Source organism: Pteronotus mesoamericanus, unplaced genomic scaffold (genome assembly GCF_021234165.1).
Source record: "Pteronotus mesoamericanus isolate MK-2021 breed Mesoamerican mustached bat unplaced genomic scaffold, CSHL_Meso_final contig_171, whole genome shotgun sequence".
Taxonomy (NCBI): Eukaryota; Metazoa; Chordata; class Mammalia; order Chiroptera; family Mormoopidae; genus Pteronotus; species Pteronotus mesoamericanus.
Window position 1 is genome coordinate 1513644 of NW_026555070.1, and position 25935 is coordinate 1539578.

The 25935-nt window shown below is 61.8% G+C and overlaps 1 protein-coding gene across 1 annotated transcript in view; it reads right to left on the minus strand.

Moving 5' to 3' along the window:
• The window catches only part of FLT4 (fms related receptor tyrosine kinase 4), a 37309-nt gene extending 17431 nt beyond the window's left edge, over positions 1–19878 (minus strand). The window contains exons 1-10 of the mRNA XM_054566248.1: positions 19812–19878; positions 6113–6209; positions 5338–5594; positions 5036–5148; positions 4761–4923; positions 4441–4580; positions 3994–4162; positions 3538–3655; positions 1049–1203; positions 803–965 (exon numbers count right to left, since the gene is read on the minus strand). Coding sequence (XP_054422223.1) covers positions 803–965; positions 1049–1203; positions 3538–3655; positions 3994–4162; positions 4441–4580; positions 4761–4923; positions 5036–5148; positions 5338–5594; positions 6113–6209; positions 19812–19878 — 1442 coding nt within the window. The remainder of the gene's footprint in view (positions 1–802; positions 966–1048; positions 1204–3537; positions 3656–3993; positions 4163–4440; positions 4581–4760; positions 4924–5035; positions 5149–5337; positions 5595–6112; positions 6210–19811) is intronic.
• Between the last annotated feature and the right edge of the window lie 6057 nt (positions 19879–25935).

A 25935-nucleotide genomic window follows, 5' to 3' on the forward strand; every position in this document is an offset into this window, starting at 1 on the left:
ACCTCCCCCCCGCCCCCCCCCCCCCCCCCGCCCCGAGCCTCCCTCCCTGACCAAGTGGGGCCCTCGGCCCCTCCCTGGTGCTGCCGCCCCGCAGCCTCCCTTGGTTCTCAGCTAATGTCCCTCCCAGCCTGTGACCCTCCCACCTGCTCACAACGATCTCTTACTAAATGGCAAACAGGACTGGACACTCCTCCGCTCCGCACCTTCCCCGGCTCCCGAGCCCCTGCCCAGCCTCTGCGCACCCCTGGACCTTCCCCTCCGGCCCCCTGCTGCTCCCTGGCCTGTCTGTCCTGCTGGCGCCCAGCTCAGTGTAAGCGCATGTGGCCAAGCAGTTGGGCAGGCTCTGCTGCTTAAAGTGGGGGCTTGAGGGAGTCACACCCCTTCTCGGACCCCCAGTGTCCTCCTCTGCAAGGGGCGACGGTAACGCTACGCAGAGGAGCTCGTGAGCGTGGGTGCCTGCTGGGCTGCGGGGCTCGGTCCAGCCTCCGGACCGTGGCCGTCCTGCCTGCTTGGCGGGAGGTGTCCTCCCGACGCCAGAGGCCTCACCCCGGCTCTCTCCGATGACACCAGCCTGTCGGGGGCTTTGCTCTGCAGGCAGGTGAGTGGCCTGGCTGAGGCTGGGAGGGTCTGAGCCTTGCTCGGGTGGGGTGACGAGTGACGTCGGGGACTGGTTACCGTGCGGTGGACACGGGGACAGAGCTTAGCGCGCGGTCCGGGGAGAGGTGCGAGCGGCGCGTGGAAGACCTGGCTGGGCTGCGGACGGGGCAGGGAGGCAGGGAAGATGGGCTGGAGCCACACTCACAGGCTGCGCTGGGCGAAGGTCTTGCAGGGCGTCCACGGCCGCCAGTGCCACTGGACGCTGAGAGGAGGGGGCACCCCGTAGGCAGTACAGGTGAGGGCCTGGCGACTGTGGTGGGAGTAGATGCTCGGGGAGGAAGCCTCCTTCTCATGGATGTTGGGGGGCACTGGGGGCACAGGCAGGCAGCTAGTCAGCCGGCCACGCGGCCATGCCCACACGCCCACCGGCCCCTGTCCCGCCTGCCCCTACCGTTCACCACCAGCTCCAGGCTGATGTTGCGCCTCAGGCCAGCCACAGAGTTCCACAGGGCGAGGGTGTAGATGCCGGCGCTGGCCTCGGTCACCTCCTTGAGCACCAAGGCATGTGGGCTGTGGCGCCCCGACACAGCCTTCCTGTCCTTGTACCTGGCCGGGAAGGGAGTTCGGGGCGCCTGGTGGGCCGGCCCAGCCCCACCCCGGCACAGCCCCCTGCCACACCCCAGCCCCCACAACTGCAAGGTGCTGCCAGGAAACAGCGCCTGCCCCCACCCCCAGCCCCGGAGGCTGGCAAGGCAGGGCAGTCGACTCTGCCCTGGGCAGCGGAGGGCCTGAGGGCTAAGGAGGTGTCCCCAGGCACGACCACGGCCCCGCTGGGCTCAGGACGCCAAGGCCAGTGCCAGCACGCTGGCGCGACAGCCCACGGGGCTTGCGCAGGGAGTGAGCCACCACTCAGGGCAGCCGCCTTCTCCCGCCTGCCCGCCTTCCCTGGCTCTTTCTCACAGGTTTCAGGGCTGCACACGGTGAGGCAGGGAAGCACAGTCCCTGAGGAGCAGGGCCTGGACCCCTTGCCACATGGGGGCCCTGCTCCGCCCTCTCCTGACCCTGCCCTTCCTGGAGTTTTCATTCCCGGGGGCCCCCCACCCTCGCATGTGGTCAGGCACCCACCCAGCAGGCCGGTCTGCCCTGGAAACCGGCGGGCCCTCGGCCCTGCCTCTGCTGCCTGCTCGCTGCACTCTGGGTTTCACACCGACTGCCCGTCTCCCCCACGGAGCGGCCCCCAGCCGGGTGGCACCTTCCTGGCTGTACTAGGCCAGAGGGACACGGGAGAGGCACAGGCCTCGGGCAGAGGCCAGCCGTGAGGGGAGTGCAGGGCCCGGCCCTCAACCGGGGGCGTGGCTCACTGGGGTCGCGGGGCGGGGCGGGGCTGCGGGCTCTGGCACAGAGCCCCGTGTCTGCTGCCTGCCACGTCCCTGATCCTGGCAGAGCCCTTCACGGCCTCAAGCCCCACGCCCTCATCTGTAAACAGGGAGCTGAAATGCACCCTCCGGCGGGGGGTCGTGCGGCCGCACGGAGGCTGGCGCCCCCCGATAGCCCCTCGCACTCGGCGTCAGCGCACACAGAGGCGTCTTGGGAGCAGAGGACTGGCCTGTCCGTCTGCTGGGTTCCCGCCCATTTGCTTAGTCATAGTCATCACAACCGGGAAGAGGGGCCCCGGGGCTGCGGTGACCACCAATGCCCTGGGCAAGGTCTCTGTGGACAGCGGGGCCAGCTGAGCACTTTTTGGAGGAAGACGTTGACCAAGTGAGAAGAGAAAGGCCGGATGTGGTGGGGGTGGTGACATGCAGCCAGCTGTCTGAGGAGCAGGCCTGCGCCAGCCCCGGGGGCAGCAGAGCCAGCCACCTGGAGCGGGTCCGCCCTGGTGGCCTTGGAGGGCGGGGGAGAGGGCCCAGGGGTCTGCAGGAGGCCACACCTGTGCGGAGTCTCCGGCCCCGTCGGTGCGCTTCAGAACCTTCCCGAAGGGCCCTGGGCTTATACTGGGGCTCCCCAGTGGACCCTGAAGTCCGTGGCCTCAGAGATCAGGTCACACCTGGCCCCGGGCCCTCCCAGGAGAAGCCTGTGTCCAGCCTCTGGCCAGGGAACCGGGCCGCCGGCCGAGAATGCCTGCAGCCTCCGCTTGCCCAGATCCAGGCTTTCGGAAGACACCTTTCCGCCTGGAGGGGGCGCCGCGCCCGGGCCGGGAAGGGACTGGGCAGGGCCTCTCTGCAAGGTTCCGGGCTCAGGCAGCAACGCCCTCCCCTCTCCTGGCCCCGGGTTCCTCCTGTGTACGGTGGGGTTGGGCGAGATGTGACGTCCCAGGGTGGAACCACGCGGGCCCCTCGGGGGACCGGAAGGTGCCAGGGTGCTGTGCCTTCCCAAGGGCTGGGGAGCTCCCGAGAGGCCGCGCCGACCCTCGGCATCCGCTCACTCTCAGGCCGCAGCCCCCAGCCCGCGGGCCTCCTTGAAGCTCCCCCTCTCTGCCCCGCGGCTCAGTCCACGGGCCGGGCCCTCGCCCCACAACAGCCTGGGAAAGCCCTGCGGCGTCTCTGAATTTCTGGACGGGAGGGCCCAGGGCGGCAGCCTGTTCAGAGTGAGGCCCAGGAAGCCTGAGCCATTGCTGTGGGCGGCAGGGCCCTCGGTGGTGCTGAGCGGGTGCAGGAAGCAGTTAGATAGAGCCCCACGCTGCCCCCACTGCACCCCCACGTAACAGCAGGCCGGCACTCAGTGTTCACAGTTCAGCAACCTCCCGGGCCAACCTTCCCCCTGGCCGATTTATCATCGCATTATAGGCGTGTTCCTCCAAGTGTCTCCACAGGGGTCCCCACAGGCTCTCAGCGTGCGGGCCCTGCCTGGGAGGATGCCGCCCTTTTCACCCTAAGGTCACCTCTCGAGCTAGGCCTCCTGGGTCTGGCAGGTCGCGCAGGGTAGGAGCCAGGACTGTACCATTGGAACTCCGGCGGGGGGTACGCTGCCAGCTTCACGGGCAGTTTCACCAGCGTGTCTCCGGCCGTGGCTTCCACGGTGGGACCCTTGAGCCACTCAACGCTGATGAAGGGCTTTTCTGCCGGATGGGAGGCATCCGTGTAAACCAGGGCCCAGTGCTGCTCGCCCACCACTGCCCAGGCCGCCCCCGCACGGCCCAGCCTCCCCCCCAGGGCAGGCGCTCCTGGACTGGGGCCCATTCTGCCCACCAGGTGTGGGGACTGGGCAGGTTGTCCATGCACAGCCCTTGCTTCATGCACTGGCGGCTTGGTGCACTGACTTCCGACCTTGGGCCCCAGCTGCACGAGGACCCGGGCTCCCCTGGCTTGATGGCCGATTCCCGATCCACCCAGGCTCTGCCGAGGGCGTCGACGCCCACCCCCACCCCGCCCCGCCTCGCCCTGCCCCAGGACGCACCATGCACGATGACCTCAGTGCTGTCCTGGAACGGGTGGATGCCATTGTTGGCCTTGCAGGTGTAGGTGCCTAGGTCGTGCCGGCTGGCGTTGTGGATGGTCAGGATGCTGGAGAGCTCCGTGTGAGTCTGCTGGGAGCGTCGCTCTGGCACCCACTTCCCGCGCTCGGCCTGCGGGCGGCCCGGTGTCAGGACGGGCTGGCAGAGCAGGGCACCCACAGCACACACCCAGCCCAGCCAGCAGCGGCTCCGGGAGCCTGGGACCCATACCCAGAGTTGTCCTTGGGGGCAGAAAAATCTCCCCGTCAGACCTGGGCACCTGGGGCAGAGCTGCATTGGCACCTCCTCTCTACAAAGCCCGGTGTGTGCCCAGCCAGGGCGCCGTGGGCAGCAACGGGGACTCCCTGGGGCGGCCCCTGCGCGGCCCCCAGCGGAGCGGCCAGCCTCACCTGCTTCCCCGGGTAGTCCCAGTCGAAGGTGACGCCGGAGTTGAACTCGGCCCACACGGTGCAGTTCAAGACCAGCTTCTCCCCAATTAGCAGCTCCGTCGACTTTTTGGGGAACAGCTGGATGTCATAGAGCTCGTTGCCTGGCAACACACGAAGAGTGACCCCCAGGCCCCTCACACGCCAGTGCACAGAGCGCAGGGCACAGGGCACCCACAGCCCCATCACTGGGGGTCGGGTCCCCATCTTACCCTCTCAATCCTCCTCCCGGGACATGGGAGCAGCCGCCCGGCCACAGCTCCGAGGCCCTGGACGACCCCTACCTGTGATGTGCACGATGAAGGGGTTGGAGAGGAAGGCCTGGCCGCCCCAGGTGGTCTCGCACTGCAGGTACAGGGCGTCGCGCAGCAGCGCCGTGGGCACCCGCATGCCCCGGCGGTCGTCCCACACCACGTCCTGCCCGTCGGGCCGCAGCACCGAGCTTTGCTGCAGGGACACGGCTGTCAGCGCCCGGCTGCCGCTTCCTCCCGGCCAGGCCCGCCGGCGGCTGCCTTTCCGGGGAACGGGCTGGGGGCCGGATCCCGGGGTGGGGCTGTACCGAGCGCAGGGTGACGTTGAGGCCGGGGCTGGACACCAGGCAGGGCACCCACATGGAGTCCTTCTTTTTGACCAGGAGTGTGGCTGGCTTGTTGATGAACGGCTGCTTTGAGTCTGCAGAGAGGGAGCAGTCTGTGGGAAGCGCAGGTGGAGCGCAAGGGGTCTCTGCTCCGACGGGGCAGCAGGGCAGACCCACCAGGTCCAAGGGCTGGGGGTGGGGGCGGGGGTGCCAGCCACTGCCCGGGCCTCAGGGCCTCGCCTGCTGCCTCGTAGGCTGCGGAGCGCACGGGCTGGGCCCCTCACCTCTCACGAACACGTAGGTGCTGGCCACCGTGGCGCCCTCAACGCGGGCCTTGATGTACTTGTAGTGGCAGCTGTAGCTGCCCGTGTCGTTGGCATGGGCCTCGGGAAGCAGCAGCACCTTGCAGTAGGGCTTGGCATCCGTGCCCTCGCAGTCTTGAACAAAGCCCGTGTCTTCGCTGTCCTTTTCCCCCGTGGCGGGTGCTTCCTGAGCCCCTTTCCCAGTGGCCGGCCAGTCCCACTGGAGCGGGTGCTGCCCCCTGGCAGAGGGTGCGGAGGTGAAGGGGCCCAGGCTCGCCCACAACACATCTCGCCTAGAGGGCCGGGCAGCCCTGGGTCGGGGCACCTCGCCTGGACCCAGCCCCCAGCGGGTGGCTGGGCACCCTGGGCCGCTGCCTGGCGCCTCGGCCTCCATGTGGCAGGCTGGCTGGCAGAGCAGCCTGAGCCCCCCCGGGCAGAGCTGGGCTGCTGGGAGGACTGGGACATCAAGTACCTGGCTTGGGCTGAAAGGTGACTGCTGAAGTGGGTGCAGGGTGACCCAGCGGTGGGTAGGGAGTGGCCTGGGCTCAGAGTGGGGTGACCCAGGGGTGGGTGCAGGGTGGCTGGGTTTGGTCCATGTGAAATGACCAGGGGTGGCTGTGGGAGAGGGGGCGCAGGGTGCCTGGGTCTGCAGCTCGCACACCCAGACTCCCGGGAGACCCGCTAAGCCTCTGGGCCCGCCTGCCCTGGGGAGGAGCCCAGGCCCCTCTGCTCCTCTGGCAGGGAGGGGGCTGAGTACCTGCAGGAGATGGACAGGCTGTCACTGGAGTCGATGACGTGCGTCTCCTCTGTGATGTTCAGGGTCGGGGGGGCCATGGAGTAGCCACTCGCCAGGCCTGGGGTGGGGGACAGGTCAGCAGGCCGCGCGTCATGGGTTTGCACGGCAACGCCCGTCCGGCGCAGACCCCTCCCCAGAGCAGGGGCTCTGAGCAACATGCACAAGGCCGCTCCCCGCCCGGGCCCTGCCCGATGGGGCACCCACGCGAGCCCTGGCGGAGGCCGGACTGAGCCCAGACCTCCGGCCCCACGTAAGCTGAGCTGCCAGCATGATGTGGACGGCGGGGTGGGGGGGGGGTGGGCAGCGCCAACGTCAGTTACACTGGGGAGGCCCGCAGTGGGTGACCTTGGCCTTGTGACCACCGTATCGGCCCGAAGGCCCCTCCCTCCTGAACCTCAGAGCCATGGTTGCTGCTTGTGAGGGGCTCTTGCACAGAGCACTGTTCCCAAACATGCCCAGAACTGGAGGCCTTGCCGCCTCGCCCCAGCGCTGCCTACCTCATGCTCCGCCAGGCCCCGCGGAGCCTGTTGCCCTTTCCCTCGGTCCCCTACAGCTGCCGTCCGCCCTCCAGGCCCCTGATGGCCGCCCTGGCTGCCTCCGACCCCACCTGCCTCGGCCCCGTTCCTCCTGCAGGCTCATCCGCAGACACACAGACAGCCCCGCTCGCCTGGCTGAAAGCCCTCCTGCAGCCCTCCGGGACCCCGGCCACGGCCCCCCAGCTCCTCGCCCACCGCCGTCCTGCCGCGTGACGCCGTGTGTACGTGTGCGTGCACGCGTATCCCCATGCATGTCTGCCTCTATCTGTGGGCATGGACTTGCGTGTTTGTGGGGTTGGTGTGTGTGGGACATGTCTGACATGTCAGGGTGTGTGCGCGCGTGAGATCCTGGCAGGCCTGGGGAGGTCTGGACCTGGGACTCTGGCAGATGCATCCTGCCAGGACGGCCCTGAGACAACAGGAAGACAGGACTGAGAGGCTGGAGGCCCTGGGCTGTGTCCCGTCCCTCCCCGCAAGTCCCTGTCGTCCTGGGGGGCAGAGCCCACTCTCCTGCCCCAGCCCTCAGCCGCTTCCATCCCCGCAGGCCCAGCTCCTCTGCCCTCCTCTACGCCGCTGACCCCACACCCCGAACCACCCTGGGAGAGGCGCCTGGCGGCACCTGCCACACACCAGGTCTCGTTTTGGCACCTTGTGGACAATGGCCAGGGCTGGGAGGTCCTCGCCAAGCACCCGGCCCGGCACAGACAGAGACACCGAGGCCTGCAAGCTGGAGCGCACTGCACCCGCAGACGGCAGCCCCCCACTCGGCTGCACCGCAACTGCTACGAATTTTCTTGTTCGCCTGAACCCGGGGCCCCTCTTGGCCCCGGGCCAGCAGCCCAGCAGCACCCCGGGGCCCGGCAGCAGGAAGGTGGCTGTGGGCTCCGCTCCCAGGCATCTCGCCGCGTGGGCTCTGTCACCAGACCCACGCATCTCTGCACGCAGGGGCCTGGCCGTCCAGGCACACCGGCCCCTGCCAGACACCCCCTGGGCTGCTGGAGAGGAGGCACCCTGCAGTGGGGAGGCCTCCTGGGGTGCGAGGGGCTGGGAAGGAAGCTGGGAGGGCAGCTCCGAGCAGTGGAGAGGGAACAAAGCCACAGCAGGCAGACCGCTGGCCCCCAGGCTGCAGAAAAGGGGCCTAGCAGCAGGCTTGGGTTTGGAGCTGTGGGGGCTGGAAGGACTGGCTCTCCCAACGGCCGGCACGTGGTCACCTGGGGACAGCTTTGGCAGCCCACGCCCGCCTGCCCTGGGACCGTGCGTTCCCCTCCGTGACATCTGCAGTGTTGCCCTGAGGCCCCTGGAGACGGCGAGGGGTCCCCCTTTTGGGGTGCCTACCCAGGCACACACCTGGTATCCTGGCTCTTCATGAAGCTGTGGCCCTCCCTTCTGCCCACTCCCCTTCTCTCCAGCTCCCTGTCCTGAGGCATCTCGGAGAGGCATGGACCTCACCCCATCATCCCAAAGGGCCTGGCCTGTCATATCTGGAAGTCTTTCGCCCAGAACATTGGTGCTCCTTTCCCGAGATGCTACCTTGTTCTAGTCTAGCTCCTGCTTCTCTTCCTTACGGAGGGGGCACTGTTACTCAGATGGTGTGCGCCTCCTTGTGGCTCCTGCAGGGTGGATGGGTGGGGGGTGGGGGCGGGGATGGGTGGGGGGTGGGGGCGGGGATGGGTGGAGGAGCGGAGACAGGGAGATTCCTCCCTGGAGGCGGCGGTGGCACCGAGGGCAGCGGCTGCCCGATACTAACGCGTTACTGCAGGAGAACCGTCCACTGCGCTTGCCAGCCCTTTTCCCATCCCTGTGAATGTCTTCCGTGTTGCCATGTGCCCTGACCTGCCCAGTCTTCACATGTGCCCCTCCATCTTCACTCCGTTCCACGGGAACCTGCATGATCAGCAGACTGGGCTGTAGATGTCACTGGCCCTCTGTCCTCTTGGCCTCAGCTGAAACTGGGCTTCCCGAGGACACCACTGCCCTGCGGGTCATGGCTCTCCCTGCGCAGGCCTGACAGCGGAGGGCTCCTTGTGGCCCCTCCCCCTCTCCGACCACACCGTGGGCTCCCCGCTAGAGCTGTCATCGGCTGTTGTCTTGGTCACTTCCCCTCATTCTATGCTCCTGGCGCCCGCTCCCCCCCACCCCCACCTGGAGTCAGGCCCTTCCCCATGACTTCAGCATCCACACGGTCACTGGCTGGCACCCTGGCCTTCTCGGTCCTCATCTCCACTTCCCTCCTGCCCCCCGCCCCTGCGCCCGGGCCTCACCTCGCGGGCACCCCCTGACCCGGGCCCTCACCAGCAGGCCCTCGCCGGTGCCTGTGGTCCGGAGCGCCGCTCCTGCCTCCTCTGCTGCCCACGAGGTGCTCCTGTCCCCCCACCGCGAACTCCTTCAGCTGCACCCGAACTCCCAGGCCAGGGACCCCTCCCCATCGCCACCCCTTCCTGGCCTCGCCCTGTACTCAGCACAGCACGGCCCAAGGCCCATTACTGCCTCTGCCCCTGCACCACAATGCGGCGACACCACGGCACCTTTCGGCACTGAGGCTCAGCTCTGTGGCCCCAGCCGGCCGCACCGCAGCCCCCGCTTTCTCTCCCAGTTGGCAGACCTAACGGCAGGGGCTGCAGTTCCGGGCGGGCTCTCCCGCCCTCCCGCCCTGCCCTCCCAGCACTGACTGGGTGAAGCCATCACATGGAGGTGTCTCATCTTCCCACCTGGGACCTCCACCCCCGCTCCCCGCCTGGGCCCCAAACCCTCTGACACTCCCTCCCCCAAGGCCTGGCCTCCCATCAGCTCAAGGATCCCAGCGCTGGGACCTGACTCCCAGAGATAATTTCTCCCTCTTCTGATCACCCCTATTTCTCTATGGAACCATCTCCTGCCTCATAAAACTGCAATTCCTCGACCCTGTATTCCCTTCCAGCCACGGCCCTCTTTCCCATTCCCCTTCATAGCAAAAGGTCCGCTCTCGGTCCCCTCCCCTCCTGCTGGGGTGCAGCCGCACCTCCCCCCTCAAGGCCTCCAGGCTGCGGGGGTGGCGCTGTGGGTGGGGCGGGGTGGAGCGGCCCCCCTGCGGCGCCTGCTGTGAGCCCCCCTCCCCGGCCTGCGCCCTGTCCCCCATCCCACCGACACCAAATCCCCTGTCCTTCTCACTTTCCAGTCTCCACCGCTCTCTCCTGGGCATCCGGTACCTCCCAATTCTCTGTCTCCTGCCCAGACCCCTCCTCTCGGGGGCAGCTCAAAGGATCCGGCTGCCCCTGCGCTTGGCCACCCTGTAAACCCCGAGTCCTGCATTTCTGATGCTAAACTCCCGACTCACACCCTCTCCATCCCTGCCAAAGGCTCCTCTTTGAAAGCCCCCGTCTCCCCACAGGGGAGAGGATGCCCGCCTGTCCCACCACCAAAGCATCTCAGAGCCCGATCCGCTCGCCTCCTGGGCGCCAGGGCCTGCCCCGCACTTGTCCCCAACACGGCTCCTCACGTAATTGTCAGCTGGAGTTGAAAAGTGTGCTGTGCTTTCCTTCCAGTGGCTTCCCACTGAACCAGCAGGAAAATCCAAACTCCTGACCGTGGGCTGGGCCCACCTCTCCCCGTGCCTGTTCTCACTCCGTGTTCACACCCTCGGGCGCAGGCCACCTTGGCCTGCGGGGCTTCCTCGGCCCCTCCGCAGCCCCGCCCGCTGCCCGCGCCTCCTCTCCTGAGCGCTGCACAGCCTGCTTCTTCTTGCCTTCGGCTGAGACGGGCTCCTCGCCGCCTCCAAACCTAAGTGCCCCTTCAAGCGCCCATCGCAGCCTCCGGGTTGCTTGCTTTATCCTTCTTGTCACAGTGAGTAATTACGCCTCTTACTTGTTTCAGTTGTGTCTTTCTGCATCCTCCACCAGACAGTGAGTTGCAACAGGGTGAGGACAAAGACGGCCCCCTTTCCTCCAGGGCCCGGGCCTCGCACAGGGCCGGGCACAGTCACGGCTCCCCAAACGCCTGCTCAATGAGCAAACGGCGGGCGGGTGGGCGGAGGGTTGGCTGGATGAGAGGACAGGTGGAGAGAGGGACGGGTGGATGCCTGGACGGGCGACGGATGCCAAGACTGAAGGGCGGATGGCTGGATGGGAGGACACGCGGACAGGCAGACGGTCAGAAGGCCGGACGGGCAGGCGCACAGGGGGAATGCGTGGATGGGCGACGGGCGGATGGAGGGGCAGGTGGGTGGGTGGCCGACGGGCTCGATAAAACGCCCCTGAGGTCTTCCTCAGGGTTGGAACTGGGTCAGACCCTGCTGCTCCTTTGGGAAAGATGTTCCAGTTTTAAAGGTCAGGGCCCCGGCACCTGGCACCCAGGCTGCCTGGCGGCCACGGGGCAGCCGGGGCAGGTTCGGCCCGAGGGCTGCGTGCCCAGAGGCTGCCTGTCGCCCAGCCCCCACCCGCAGCCCTGAGAGGGCGCATCCTTCCTGCCTGGCTGTTGTCTGTCGCTGCCGTCCTTCCCTTCCCGCAGCAGGAAGCACTGTCATCCTGGCCTCTGCCGCGCTCCCCCTGCCTTCCTCTTCCTGGCCCAGGAACTGGCTTCTTCCTTCCCCCGGCCGCGGCCCTGGCCCCCTAGCCCGCAGCGGAGCGGCTGGGGCAGGCGCCGAGCCGAGGTCAGGGAGGCCAGAGTGCACACCTCTTCTCTGTACTGTCAGCAGCCTTGGGCAGCGGGGACCCTGGCGTCAGCCGCAGACGGCCGGCTGTGGGGGCAGCCACCGGGATCCTGGGTGAGGGGCGGGTGGGCGGGGGGCAGGAAGGCGTGTGGGTTAGCCACTGCCTCCTTTGATCCTCACTCAGCCTGGGGGGGAGCATGGGATCCCCGGTCCAGGCAACAGCAAGGAAACGCGCTCCAAGCCCCAGGGCAGTGATAGCCGGCAGCTGCGCGGGGCCTGGGCCTGGCGAGCCCAGGCCTCTCCCTGCCTGGGCCCAGCCCTCAACTCTCTCCGTCCCCTTCTCTCCCACAGCCACCCTGGGGGCCCGCCTGCCTCCCTGCCCCCAGGCAGCCTCCAATCTGTCCCTTGGCCCAGAGGGGCGACCCTCAGCATCCTTCTCGGGCTCTTCCTGGCCCCCTGGAGCTGTACCCGACCGTGGCCTGGCCTCCAGAGCATAGCCCGTCCTCAGAGCACCTGTCCTCCCGACGGCTTCGTCCCCCCACACAGCTGCCACGCCCGCTGTCCGCCTGCGGAGCGCGCCAGGCCCTGGCCCCCCTCCCGGCCGGGCTCAGGCCGTGTCCCCTGTCCTTCCCTGCCCTCCACGCCCTGAGAACTGCTGTTCCTGCCCCAGGGCCTGTGCAGGGGGCCTGAGACTGGAAGCTGTGAGCGTCACCCCGCCGGGGCCTTGACCGTCCCACAGGGCAGGACCGTGCATGTCGCTGGGCTGCTGCTGGGGGTCAGGATGTCAATAGCCTATGGCTCTGTCCCCAGGTCCAGCAGGGCTGACCAGGGATGACATCGGGATGGCCTGTGACCTCAGAGGTGTCCCTCCCTGCCTGGGCAGAGGGCAGCGGTAGCAGCGACTGCATCGCCGCACGCCTCGTCCTGGTCGCCGGGGGGTGGGGCTGTGTGGCCGTCCTGCCAGTCTGGGCAGAGGCGGCCAGGGTGAGGCAGGGACCGCAGGCCAGAGGGGAGCGGAGGGCCCAGCAGCGGGGGACAGCGGGCTGTGTGGGGCCGGCTTGGGGTCTCCATGCGCTGGCTTCAGGGCTGGGCAGAGCGGGGAGACAGGCTCCGAAGCCCCCACCTTTTCCCTCTGGGGTCAGGCCTGCATGTAGCCTGGGGGCAGTGCGGGGCGCTCTGTCCTGGAGACGCGCCCCCCCCACCCCCCGCCGGCTGGCAGCCTCTGCGCCTTCAGAGATGAAGGGTGAGGATCAAGAGGCCATCAGCCCTCACCGCGGCCCAGCAGGATGGAGGTGGCTGGGCTCCCAGGAGGGGCCCTGAACCTGGCGCCCTGGCCCACGATGCCACGCTCTGGCTGTGTGGACTTGGGCGAGTCACTTCCCCGGGGCCCTGATTTTCCCACCTGCGAAATGTGAATTGTCCGTCAAACTGTCGAATTCCTGGGAACCACAGACCACAAATACCGTAACACCACGTTAGGAACCATCATAAGAACAAACTCCCTGGTGCGTGCACGCTGAGCCCTTCTTTGCTGCTGCTGCTGAATGATTTCACGGCTGCTGCATCTCACTGTGACCCTGTGCTGTGGTCGGGAGGCGGGGGCACAGAGAGCCTTGCTAGAGGGAGGGGCTCTCGTCTGAGCTTCAGTGGGCGCCGTAGGTTGAGTAGGAGTTTGCTGGCCCAGGAGGAGGAAACAGGCCAGAGCGTGGGTGGCCTCGCGCTGTAAGGCAGGCGGGACAGGCGGAGCATTGTTGGGGGGCGAAGAGGCCCCCGAAGAGGGCCCAGGCCACAGGCCCGGCCTCCGGTTCTTGGCCAGTTCCTTGCTCTTTGGGGTTTGTTCTTATGAAGGGTGTTCTTATGAAGGGCCTCCTTGGGGCCCTGCTCTGCTCACCTGTGTGCTGCGTCCTCCTGGAAGAGGCCCAGCCCGCGGGGCTTCAAGGCCACCTCTGAGCTCCCCACTGTACTTGGAGGCTCTGCTGAGCTCTAGTCCTAGGAGGCCCTGCTCCCCAGATGTCTCCTGCTGGGTGTCCCCCAGGCCTCAGACCTCAGCCAGCCCATACCCACAAGTTGGGAAGACAACTAGAGCCACGGGGCACACACTGTCCACGTCCCCTGACCCCAGACGAGCACGCGTTAAAATGATGGAGAATTCCCAGCGTGGGCAAGGATGTGGGCAAAAAGGCCTCACAGTAATAAAAAAATGCTCATACACTCTGACCCCTAATTCTGCTTACCCCGATACATCCTGTTACAATAGCAGTGACGGTGCATTTAGCGCTTCTGCGGGCTGGCCCGCCAAGCTCGCGGCCCTTCTGGAATCCGTGACGCCCCCGCCCCTGTCCCTGAGGGCATTCTATTCTTGTCATTTTACAGATGAAAAAATTAAGGTACGGGGCTAACCTGCTAGTCAGACCGTTGGCGGCAGGATTGTGGAAAGCCACTACGCACCCCATAGGGGTCTGCACTGTTTGCACTTCTGCAGTTTACAGGATACAAAGGCCTTAAACCGATGGACTCATCCATCTTCCAAGAGCTGGAAACACTGCTTTCCCTCCTGTGACCCTGTGACGTCCGCCATCCTAATGGCAGACACCTGCCAGGAGCCCTAACTCCACTCACCCCTCATAGCCAGCTGGTCACCGAATCACATCCACTCTCAGGCCCAGCATCAAAGCATCAAAGACAGGGTGTCGGGGGCCCAGGCCTGCCCCCCACAGCCACTCTGCCCAAGTGCTTCGCTGCCCCGCGCTCAGGCGCCTTCCGGCCACACGGGGCACCGCTGCCTCTCGCTCAAGCCCTCTTCTCCTCCCCGCCATCGGGACGGCCCGGGTGCCCTTCTTCTGACTCAAACACCTGTGTCTCCCCACTGTTGAGACCTTATCCAGTGGTCGGAGGATCTTTCTAGAACTCAAGTCCTCCTGCCTGAAACCATTCCCTACTTCCCGCATGTTTGGGGGCAGATTCTGAGCTTTCCCCTGACCCTCCAGCCAGCTCTGCTACCTGCCGCCTGCTCGGTGCCCATTCCAGCCCTGGAGCCGCAGGCCGAGGCCGCTCCCGAGGGCCGGTCTGTGCATTGCCACCCCCACAGCTCCAGGCCGGGGCTGGCTCACTGCGCGCGACAGTGCGCTAGTGCACGAGCCTGGGGGGGCCTCCTCACGGTGCCACCCCACGCAGGACTCGCCCAGTGACTGCCCGACTGGCTTTGAGGATCCGGGGCACGAAGAGTCGGCACACAGCGTGCGGGCAGGCGTGGAGGTGCGGGATGGAGGTGTGGGTGTCCAGGGGCGGCCGGGGGGACCTTGGAGAAGGCGATACGCCTGTGGGGCATGACCTTGTGAAAGATCTCTGGGGTATCAAGGTGAAAACGTCCCCTAGGCTGTCAGAAGTTTAGGATCCCACGTGCCCACTCTCCAGAGCTTTCTCCAGGGAACGCGGACAACCGCTTGTGTGCCGGGCCCCTCTTACCCCCTTGGCTCCCTTGCCACCTGGGACCAGTCACGTGTCACGCCCCTCAAAGCTGCTCTAGCATCTAGTGAGCCACTTCACCCCTCTGGCCTTAACTGCCTAGTCTCCAAATGGGTGGAGGAACCCTGTGCTGCACGGTTAAAACCTTCACACACCACAGTGCAAAACAGCCTGGCGACCCACTGTGCAGAGGGGCGGCTTGACCCCCAACGGTTAAGTGTGCGTGTGTGCGTGCAGTTGTGTGAGTGTGCGTGCTTGGGCCTCTGTGCTGCTCAAGGCAAACAAACCTCCCTCTGGTGAAGTTTAGGGGAGCTCGGAGCGGAGTAATTTAGGTTGAGTGAAGATAAGAGCTTCCCTCAAGCCCACCGAACACCTGGATTCCGGGCTCGCAGGACACCCAGCAGTGGGAATGAAGCACCCCCCCCCCCCAGTCCCCGGTAGGCCCCTCCCACTCAGAGCCCCTGCCTGGGGTTCTCCGCAGCCTTGGAAAGGCAGGGTGATGGGCAGCGCAGATGGGGAGTGCGCTGTGGCTGGGGCGTGTGGCGGGCACAGGCTGGGTGGACGCGGGGCTGGGGATGTCCTGGGGACTCCAGCATGAGGACCTCTTGTGCCTGTCCGGGAAGCTCGTGCTGAGCACCGTGGGGCCACTGAAGGCTCAGGTCTCTGGTTTAGAGACGTCTTCCTGGAGCAGCTTTGGGAAGCAGGGAGTGGTGCTGAGGCTGCGTGGGAGTGGGGACTGCCTGAGTACCCCCGGAAGGGCGGGGAGGGAGGGAGGGAGGGAGGAGGCAGCCCTGGCAGATGCTCAGCTCCTGGTGCAACACAGCTGAGGGTGCAGCCAGCTGTGCCGGGCATTGCCCCGCCTGCCTGGGGTCAGGAGGCGGTGTTATCAGACAGCCCAGCTGGCTCAGAGGTGGCCCCCTAGCGCTGCTAAATCGGGGCCGTGGGCTCCTGCTGCAGGAAGAGGGAAATACAGGCAGGATGTCCTCTTCTGGGGCCGACAAGTCCTTTCCCATGAACCCCTGCTGACCTCGCTGGCCACGTGGCGGGGCTCCCCCACTCACCACCCTGGCCCGCGCCTGTTCGCCTGTTGGAGGGGCCACCCACACCCGGCCCGGCCCAGGGCAGGGAGTGCTGGCTGCCGGCCTGCCCCGCCTCAGCCCCCGTGCGATGCAGACCCGCACCTTCCTCTCCCAGACTCCTGCCTTCGGTGTTACCGGAAAACCAAGATCCCAGAGGAAGTCAGTGTCTGAAAAGGATCGAAACTCAGGAATCCCTGGCTGCAGCCGGACATGTCGGCAGGGCCTTGCTCAGAGGTGGATGCAGGAGTGTCAGTGGCTCTCCGGACCCCTCTCCCGCCTGCTGGCCTCTCCAAGGGGATCTCAGAGGGCTGCGGGGCCCACGCGAGGCCTGGGTGGGAAGCAGGCTGCCGCGGGGAGGATGGCACCCGGGCAGTAGTGGGAGGGGTGCAAGGCAGACCTAGAGAGCCTCCCTCACGGCTAAGACCCCCTTCGTTTCCCTGGGTTCCCCGACTCCCCTCAGCCCCATCCTACGCAAGCTCTCCCGCCTTTCCTCTTTCCTTGTCTGGCCGAACTGCAGCAGCCGGGGTCTCCTGGGACGTCCTGTGGACGCCTGGGCCCAGAGGACCTGCCTCCCCCGGGGTGCGCCTTCCCTTTCCCCACGTTCGACCCTGCTCCCGGGGCCCCCATCTGGTCAGCGACCGCATGGCCTGCACCACTGCTTAAGCCAGGGACGGGCCCTGTCCCACTCTCCGCACCGTCCCCAGTCGCTGCTGCCGGCTCCCCTGGTGCCTCCCCTGGCCCACGCGCAGCCTCCTTGCTGCGGGCTCCAGCCGGTCCGTGCCCCGGACCGTGTCTGCAGGGACCGGGCCTTCCCAGGTGTGCCGCGGGCTCCTGCCACTTCCACCGGCTTTGTCTCCCCCCACCCCAGACTCTAGCCTCATCCGACCACCCTCATACCCCCATGCACGGCTAGGGCTTCCTGCCTCTGGGTCTTTGAGGGTGCCTCTCCTCTGCCTGGTGTTCACTGCCCAGGAGTCTGCCGACCCCTCCAGGAAGCCCCGGCTGGAAGTGCTGCTGCCTTCCTGTGCAGCCACCAGCTGGGCCACTGGGGTCACTGAGCACTTTTGTCCCTATGCTAGATGTCTGATGCCACATCTGTGTCCCTGATCGTCTGACACTGAGGAAATCCCTGCAGGACAGATCCGGGTGCAAACCCCCCGGACCACCCCGAGCACCACAGCGTGTGCCGTGCACGGGACGGCAGCTGCCTTCTCGGGGTCAGGCGCCCCGGCCTGGGGGCTGGGGGGGGCGCAGCCAGGGGCTGTCTGGCCGGTGCCCTGTGTCACCTCGCGACCACCGTGCTCTGGGAGGGCAGAGCCCCTCCGCCACACTGACCCAGAGGCCTGGTGGGCGCGTGAGCAGCACCTATACTGGCGCCCCGGAGCTCTGAGCTGGGGCCGGTGGTCCACGGGCACCAAGTCATGTGGGCCCGGGCCCCACACTCTGCCTGTGCCAACTTGCCACCCTGACCCCCCACCCCGCCCCACACACCTGGGTCCGGCTCAGGGCTGAGGAGCTGGGACAGCGGTGAGCATGTGCGACTCAGCTCACGGCAGGGGCCATCGTCCTCAGGCCAGTGCGGCCAGCTGCCCAGCGGTCGCCTGCCTCCCTTGAATGGCCCTGAGCTGACTGCCCACTGTCCAGAGGCGCAAACAGCCTCTCTAGACTACGAGACAAAGCCCCTTGGGGCTGACCTCTGCCACCTGCCCCGTCTACAGGGACACGAGCAAGGCTTTTTGCAAGTGGACTAAGACACCAGGTCATGAAGTCCAGCCCAGACGTGGCCCCTTAGTACTTGCCAGCCTGTCTCACCGCCACTCCTGGGGAAACTGAGGTGCAGGGAGAGGAAGAGACGGGCCCAGGCCAGGCAGCGAAGGGGGACTTAGGGGGACAGCTGGGACAACGGCCTGCCTCTAGGACCAAGAGCAACCTTTGAGGGGTCGGCTTCAGGGACCCCAGGCTGCTCTCCTGCCAGCGCCGCACCCCCCAAGCCAGCTGCACTGCCGCTCACCGGCAGCAGCGGGGTGTCTGCGTCTGCCCCAGCGCCCCCCATGGGGCGAGCCCTCCTGCCAGGCAGCGGGCGGGCAAGCGGGGGCTCAGAGAGCCAGCAGCGGACTCCTCCACTCTGTGGGGGCGTCTGACCCCCAGCTGGGCCCTGGTCCAGCCTGGGCCACCCCCCCGGGGGGGCCCTTCTGCTAAAATCTTCCCCCACCTCCACCGCCCAACTCGGGCAAGAATCGCCTGTCTTCACAGCAGGGCTGGCCTCAGCGCCTTCCGCCCTTTGGCTCCTGGGCCCCAGGATGCCAGCCTCTGCTGGTCCTTACACCCTGCAGAGTCCCCATCTCCCTCTCCGCCCCTCAGGGAGAGGGCGCCTCACCCCGGACCCTCAGCGCCGCTCCCTCCCCAGCACCCAGCCCAGCCCCTCTCTCAAACACCGCACTCAGCGGCCTGATGTCTCCTCGGGGCAGGGCCCTCCACGGTCCAACCAGGGACCCATTCACTTCACCTCCCACACTCACTCAGTCAGTCAACAGACACAGTGAGCACCTGTGAGAGCCTGGCCCTGGGCTGGGTGCAGGGGACGGGAAGGACTCGGGGTGGCAGGGTCAGTACAGGCTGGTCCAGCCTGAGACCCAGGCAGATGCCTCCTCCCACCTCCCTGGACGTTCCTGCGCCTCCCCCAGCCCCTGACCGCTGTTCGCCCAAAGACCTGGGCTGACTACTTCATTTCTGGCCCCCTGGGGACCTTGGAGACATTATATTTGTCCTGGGTCTATGCGTCCCCATCTGAAATATGGGGCTAACACTTCTTTGTGAGGTTTAAAAGAGATGAAGCGTGTAAAGCCAGTATTTACTGCCCACGGTTTTCCAAAATGCTGAGCCCCCATCCCTCCCTTCAGACCTCCCAGGATCCCGCCCCCACAGCCCTGGGGACTCACGACCATCCCTCTTACCCTCTAATTTCCAGGGTCACCAGGCCTTGTGTGGAATTCCACCTCTTCCCTCCTCCACTACGGATGCTTTACCTCTGCCATCCCCATCCATCCATCCACGCCCGGCTGTCCCTTTCTCACCATCCGCCCCCCCGCTCCGCCACCCCCCCTCCCCCGCCCCCAGGCCAACGACGACCTCCGCTCATGCTCCCGGCACACACCGGACCCTGCGTCTCCTGCGCTTCAGGCCCTTCCGTGCTGGCCCCTGCCTTGTGGCCAGGATGCTTGGCTCAGCCTTGCAGATCCCTGCACCCCAGACACTAGGAGCGCCGGCCTCCTGCCTCTCCTGTCATGCTGACCGCTCACAAGTTGCCGACTCAAGATTCGCCTCAAATTCCGAGAGGCACCTGCGTGCAATCCTCCTGAGGACGCGCCTGCCTGCAGCGGTCCCCGAACCCCGGCCCCGCAGTCCCTGGCCTGGGGAAGGTAGGAGCCTGCCGGCAGCGCCCTCTTGGGGGGCCGACCGCCCCCGAGCGCAGACGGGAGGCGTCGGGAAGTGCGCACCCAAGTCTGCGGCTCGGCGGGATTGCCGCCTCGTTGCTTTGGGGCGATCGCGGGCGCTCGCGGGTCCGAGGGCCCCATCTCCGCGGGGGAGCGAGTGAGGGAGCAAAGGGCCCAGAATGAGAACGCAGCGCGACCGGGAGGGCGCCGAGGTCGCCGGTGCACCGACGGCGGGGCGAGGTCGGGAACCCGGGCGCTATTCCTGCGCCGCGGTGCGGCCGGAGCGCCGTCCCTGACCCGGCTGCAGTCCCCGCCCGCCCTTTCCTCATCTCGGCCGGCCCCGGCCCGGCCCGGCGTGCTCCGTCCGGTGTCCGCGCCCCTGGCTCCCGGTCCCGTCCACCCTGGCGCCCAGGCTTGCGGGCGCCCCGACGCGGCCCGTACCCGTCGGCGCGGTCCCGCCCGTCGCCCCGGGAGAGAGGACCCCTAGCGGCTAGCCGCGCACTCGGGCGGCGGAGAGCTCACCGCGCTCGCTGTCGAACAGTCCGAGGCAGAGCCACAGGCGCAGGCACAGCGCGGCGCCCCGCTGCATCTCCGCCGCTGCGGCGCGGTCCGACCTGCGCGGCCTCCCGCCGGTGCCCGAGTGTGAGCGCTGCCGGGCCGGGCGGGGCCGGGGCGGGGCGCGCGGGGCGGTGCCGGGCCTCGGCCCGCCCCTCGCACCTCTCGGCTCCGCCCCGGCCGAGGGGGCGCCCGGCCCGGGCGGAGGGTGCCCGCGCCGGCGGCGGGGGCTGGGGAGTGCCCACTCCCGGGTGGACCGCCGCTCTTGAGCGCCCAGCGCCGCTCCGGGCGGGACCACAGGTGACACGCAGTCGCTGGTTGCGCGCTTAAACCGGAACGGACGGAGCCCGGCAGTCCAGGCTGAACACAATGTGGCCCCGCGTATTTTTCTGTATTTTCTTAAATCAATGGATACTACATTTAAAGTACGAAAAAAGGCACAATAAATATAACAAAAATAGGTATATGTCACATCTTTGAGAACATTCCACAGATTTCATCTGACCCCTACGTGCTGTGGGTGGAGGTCCAGGTCCCGCTTCCCCCTCCCGCGTGCTCGCCACCCCCTCGCTAGATCTCCCTCAAATACTTTTGCTCTGAGCTCATTCATAAGTCCTTTTATCAGGTGACACTTTACTCTCTGACTTGGCAACCCTCCCGCAGACTTCCTTTCTCTTTTCAGTTCTGTCTCTAGAATTTTCCGATGTAAAATACACCCCATGACAATGACTACCTCCCTCCCTTCCCTTTATTCTACTTCGCTCACACTTTCCCCACATTCATCCTGGCCAGAAGCCAAGACCAGGTTGTTGGTAACAACCACTACCAACCCTCAAGTGTAAGCAGGAATTGAGTATCTCATTACGTTGAAATCAGAAATCAGGGAGGTCCGCTTTGATGATTTAATACATAAAGTGGTGGCTGCTCTGGCTGGCGTGACTCGGTGGACTGAGCGCCGGCCTGCGAACAGTAAGGTCTAGGGTTCGATTCCCGGTCAGGGCAGAGGCCTGAGCCGCAGGCCGGGTCCGGGGTACGGGCGCAGGAAGCAACCCACGGATGTTTCACGCATCATGTTTCTCTCCCTCTCCCCCCACCCCGCCCTTCTCTCTAAGAAGAAAATAAATAAATAAATGGGGGAAACTAGGAAATCAAAGAGTCAATGAAGTTAGATTTTTTCCCTCACCCATGTATTGATTTTCTTCCAATATTTTTTATTGGAAATTAAAAAAAAAAATCTTGTGCGATGTAACACATATGGAAAGCATATATGAATGTATTATAAAGGTACAATGTAAAGCAAACACCTGTATGTTCACCCCCAGATCAAGGGATATAGACGGGCACTAGGGTAACAGAAGTCCCCTTCTCATCACAAACCCCGCCCCAGTCCCCAAATCCTGGCTTTATCATTCCTCTGCTTTTCTTGGTCATTTTATTACCAAAATACGTATTTTGTTTGTTTTTTTAAACCTTATTTAAGTGGGCCCGTCCCCGGGCAGGCTTCTGCTCGGGCCCCTTGGCAGACCCCGCGGCCGCCCGGTCCTGCGCGCAGTCTGCGTTCTGCGCTGCTGACGGCGTTGGGGCTGTTCCCAGTGTCAGCTCTTACCGTTACGACCACTCTCGTACCGGTTTCCCGGTGCACCGAGCCCGGTCTCCAGGGCGCGTGTCTGGCAGTGACCCTGGCCGGTCACGGAAGGCGGGTCTTCAGCTTCGCGGGCAGGGACAACGCTTCTCCACGGTGCCGTTTCTGCGCCGCACAGCAGGGTACCTAGTGCCCGGTGCTCCACGTCCCCACCGGCACAGTGCTGTCAGTTTTGATTTTTAAAATTTAGCCCTTCTAGTTGGTTCGCAGTCGTGTCTATCTCATTATGTTTTCATGAGCTTTTCCTTCATTACTGTTGGGGTTGAGCACACTTTATAATTGGCCTCTTGCTCCCTGCTACTGTCTCTTTCTTACTGATTGGTCGGCGCTCTTTACATGTTCTGGATACGAGTCCTGCCCAGTTCTGGCTGTCACTGCTGTGTGACAAGTTACTCCAAAGCCGGGCGGTGGGGAACAGCAGTGTGTGTTTTTGCTCGTGCCTTTGAGAGCCGGGAATCTGAGAAGAGTTTGGCGGGGTAATTCTCTCCCAAGGGTCTCTGCCGTGGCTGTCGCCAGCCACCTGAGGGCCTGACTGGACGGACGGCGGGCGGCCGCCGCCGATCCCCCCGGAGCCTGTCTGGGGCTGTGCGCCGGCGACCCCATTCGCGGCTCTTCCAGCGCGGTAGTCTCCAGGCCGCTGAGCTGGCTTCCCCAGGGTGAGCGGCACGTAGGACACGATTTCAAGGTAGTCACAGCCTGCCCAGGGGACACGCCCTCCAGTTCTTGGAAGCGGAGAGGCAGAGGCAGGCCGCAGAGGGCGGCTGAAACGGGAGAGGCCGCCGAGGCTGCCTTTGGAAAACGCACGGGACCGCAGTGGGCTTCCAGCCCCCTCTCCCACTCACAGTCTTTCTCCTCACTCTCGCAGTGGCGTCCTTTCGGGGCAGGGGGAGGGGTCTGGAGAGCTTAATTTTAATATAGGACCCTTATGAGTTATTTTCCTTGCGATGGGACTATTTGCATCTTTAAAAGACATCTTTATCTTGATGTCATGAAGACTTCTTTTATCATTCACAAATTTTAGCTGTTTTGTCTCTGACATTCAGATCCTCAGGCACCTGCAATTGCTTTCTGTGTCCTGTGAAGAACCAAACCAAGTTCCTCTCTTTCCCTATAAGGGCACCTAATCATCCCAGGACTGTTTATGAAAAGACCTTTTCACACTGTTTTCTAGTTCCATGTTGGTCATAAATTATGGTCATAAATCGACATTGCTTGGGTCATTTTCTGGGTTCTGTGTAGTTGTCTATTTTTATGCTGATATTATGTCTTAATTGTTTTAGCTTTATACAAATCTTCATATCTTTTTAAAAAATCCTCATCCGAGGATGTGTTCATTGATTTTAGAGAGAGAGGACAAGGGGGAGAGAGAGAGAGAGAAACATTGATGGGTAGGTTTTCTTTTGCTAGTCTGTTAATAAGCCCTTCCAATGAAATCTTCATTTCTAATATAATTTTTAATTCCAGGATTCCATTTGATCTATTTCTGTATCTTCCATTTATATGCTCATTCCATTAATTTGTTTTCTTTTTGAATTCTTCAAAGTATTTATAACTATTTTAAAGTAATTGTTGCTAAATCCATCATTTCTCTTGTTCATGGCCTTATTTTGACTGATTTTTCTCTTAATTTTGAGAAACATGTTCCTGCTTCTTCACATATTTAGTAATTTGTATGGGATGTTGGACATTTTTAATATTTCACTGATGAATGTCTGGGTTTCTTATGTTCCTTCAAAGGGCACTAATACTTGTTCTGGCAGAGAGTTAACTTACTTGTAGATGAGCTTGTTCCTTTTGACGTTTATTTCAAAGTTTTTTTGTGGAAATGTGGGACTCACCTTCCAAGGCTTTATTCTTTTCGGTTGTTCTGAATGCCTCAGGCAAGCGACCGGGCCTCTCCGTTCCAACCATTGCCTCCGGACCTTTCAGAATCCTTGGGGTTGCTCAATCTGCAGACCTTGGCCCAGCCTCTTGGAATTTGGCCTCCTGCAGAGGAAAATACGGCTTAGCACCAAAAAAGATAAGGTGACTCATGTTCAGGTCCTGGAGGGCTTTTTCTGCAGAAGTCAAACTTGTCCTACACCCCGTACCAAAAATTCCAGCTGCTTTGGCCTCCCTAATTCTAAGGCCTGCCATCTCAGTGCAGCAGGTCTCCTGTGCTGCACTTGATCTAGAAAGTCGAAAAATGCATAGGACTTACCCAGCCAGAAAGCTCAAATATACAGAGGGATCACCTGGCCTGTTGGTCGACATCCGAAAACCATTGTTTCATATGATTTGTCCAATTTTCTAGCTGTTTATGGTAAGGAAGGAAAAGTTGTCATTTTGATTGAATTTGCGTTTATATGTATATTAGTTATTTGGCCTATTTTCTAATTGGTTGTCTCTATATGTTGTTAATCTGTAGAACTCTTTGCATATTCTGTGTACAAATACTTTGATGGGCACACATATTGCAAAAATCATCTGCTCAACGACTTGTCTTTGTATTATTTTAATGCTGTGTTTGATAAATGGAAATTATTATTTTTAATGTAGTCCATTTTATAATCTTTTCTGTTTGTGCATAACCTTTTTGTGTTCTATTCTAAAATGTTTCTACTTACTCTATTCTAAAAAATGTAGGTATTTTCCTACACTTTTTTTCTCTGTCTGTTTTCTCTTTGCACAGTTAAATTAACAGTTTATCTAGAACTGATTTCTGTGTATGATGTAAGATATGTATCAATACTTAGTTTTTCATCACGTTACTTAATTGACTTAGTGTAATTTATTGGAACAACCAGCCTCTCCCCACTGCACTGCCGAGGTACATTAGTCCTAACCCTGAAGGGTCTGCTTCTGGACTGCTGCGTTTCACTTGTCTACTTGCTTATTCTTGTCTCAGTACCACACAGGTGTAATTACCATAGTTTTATAATAACTTTTAATGTTTGGGAATGTTGGCCCTTGAGATTCATGCATCTGTTTCCAGCATATCTTACTTTTTATTGGTCCTTTGCATTTTATATTAATTGTAGAATAAGCTTGGTAATTTTCAGAAATGAAAAACCTACTTAGGACTTTGATTGAAATTACAGTGAATGCATTTGGAGGAATTACCATCTTAACAATTTTTAATCACGAACACACTATGTCATTCATTTATCTAGTTTACTTTTCATTTCTCTATATGTTGTTTTGTAGTTTTTTTACCCTCATCCAAAAGATAAGCTTATTGACTTTAGAGGAAGAGGAGTGGGGTGGGGGGGAGACAGACAGACAGACAGACAGACAGACATAGGAAGAGGGAGGGAAACATCGCCGTGAGAGAGGAACATGGGTCAGTTGGTGCTTCCCCATAGGTGCCCCAACCCAAGATCGGACCCACAGCCTTTCGGTATGTGGGATGATGCTCCAACCCAGCCAGGACACGATTTATGGTTTTGATTCGCTATAGTTTATTATCATTCAGATCATAGCATTTTCTAATTTTGAGCATAATTTCTTTTTTGAACTATAGGTTATTTAGAAATATGTCATTCAATTTACAAATATTTGGGGATTTTTGAATTATCTTTAATTTCTTTGATTTCTCTAATATCTTTGATTTCTCTTTAATTTGCCTGTGATTAGAAAATATATTCTCACTGAGTTCACTTCTATGAAATTCACTGAAATTTGATTTTAGGCTCAGCATGTAGTCTATCTTGATAAATATCTGATGTCACTTAGAAATAATATACTTGAAAAACTTACTGAGAGAAGCATAGCACAATTCATGGCCCCCAGCTCAAACAGGTTACTCATGTTGCCCACGTTTCCTATATCTTTAACTTTTTGTTCATTTTCTTGTCTTGTCAGTTACTGACAAGAGGTGTGTTAAAATTCTAACTATAATTTGGTTTTATCTATTTCCCTTTTTAGTTTTTTTAATTCTGCTTCATGTAATTTGAATATACATTATAATGTATTTATGTATTTGCTTTCAATGGGTTAATCAAGTGCTTCTTATTTTCAACAGATCAATCCAGTATTTTTTGTTGTTACATATTTTTTCTTCTATTGACGTGGTGATCCCAAAGATAACCACCATCTTTTACTTCTGTCTGTATCCACACCCTTCACAATGTGACTTGGAAGTTCCTGTCATCAATTTTATGTATTTTGATAAAATATTATTAGTGGCTTGCTAATAATTATCCATTTAAGATTGATGGTTCTTCCTATTGAATTGACCCTTTTAGTTGTATGTGATATTTCGAACTTTTACCTCTTGTAATACATTGTAACTTAAAGCCTGCTTGGTCTGACATGATTATAGGGACACCAGCTTTTGTAGGTTATTACACGTGTGGCCCGTCTTTTGCCATCCTTTTACTTCCAAACTAGAGTCAATTCTGCTCTGGTTCAATGTTTGCATTTCTAAAAATTACTCTATACTGAAAAGCTCACAACAGAAACCACAGA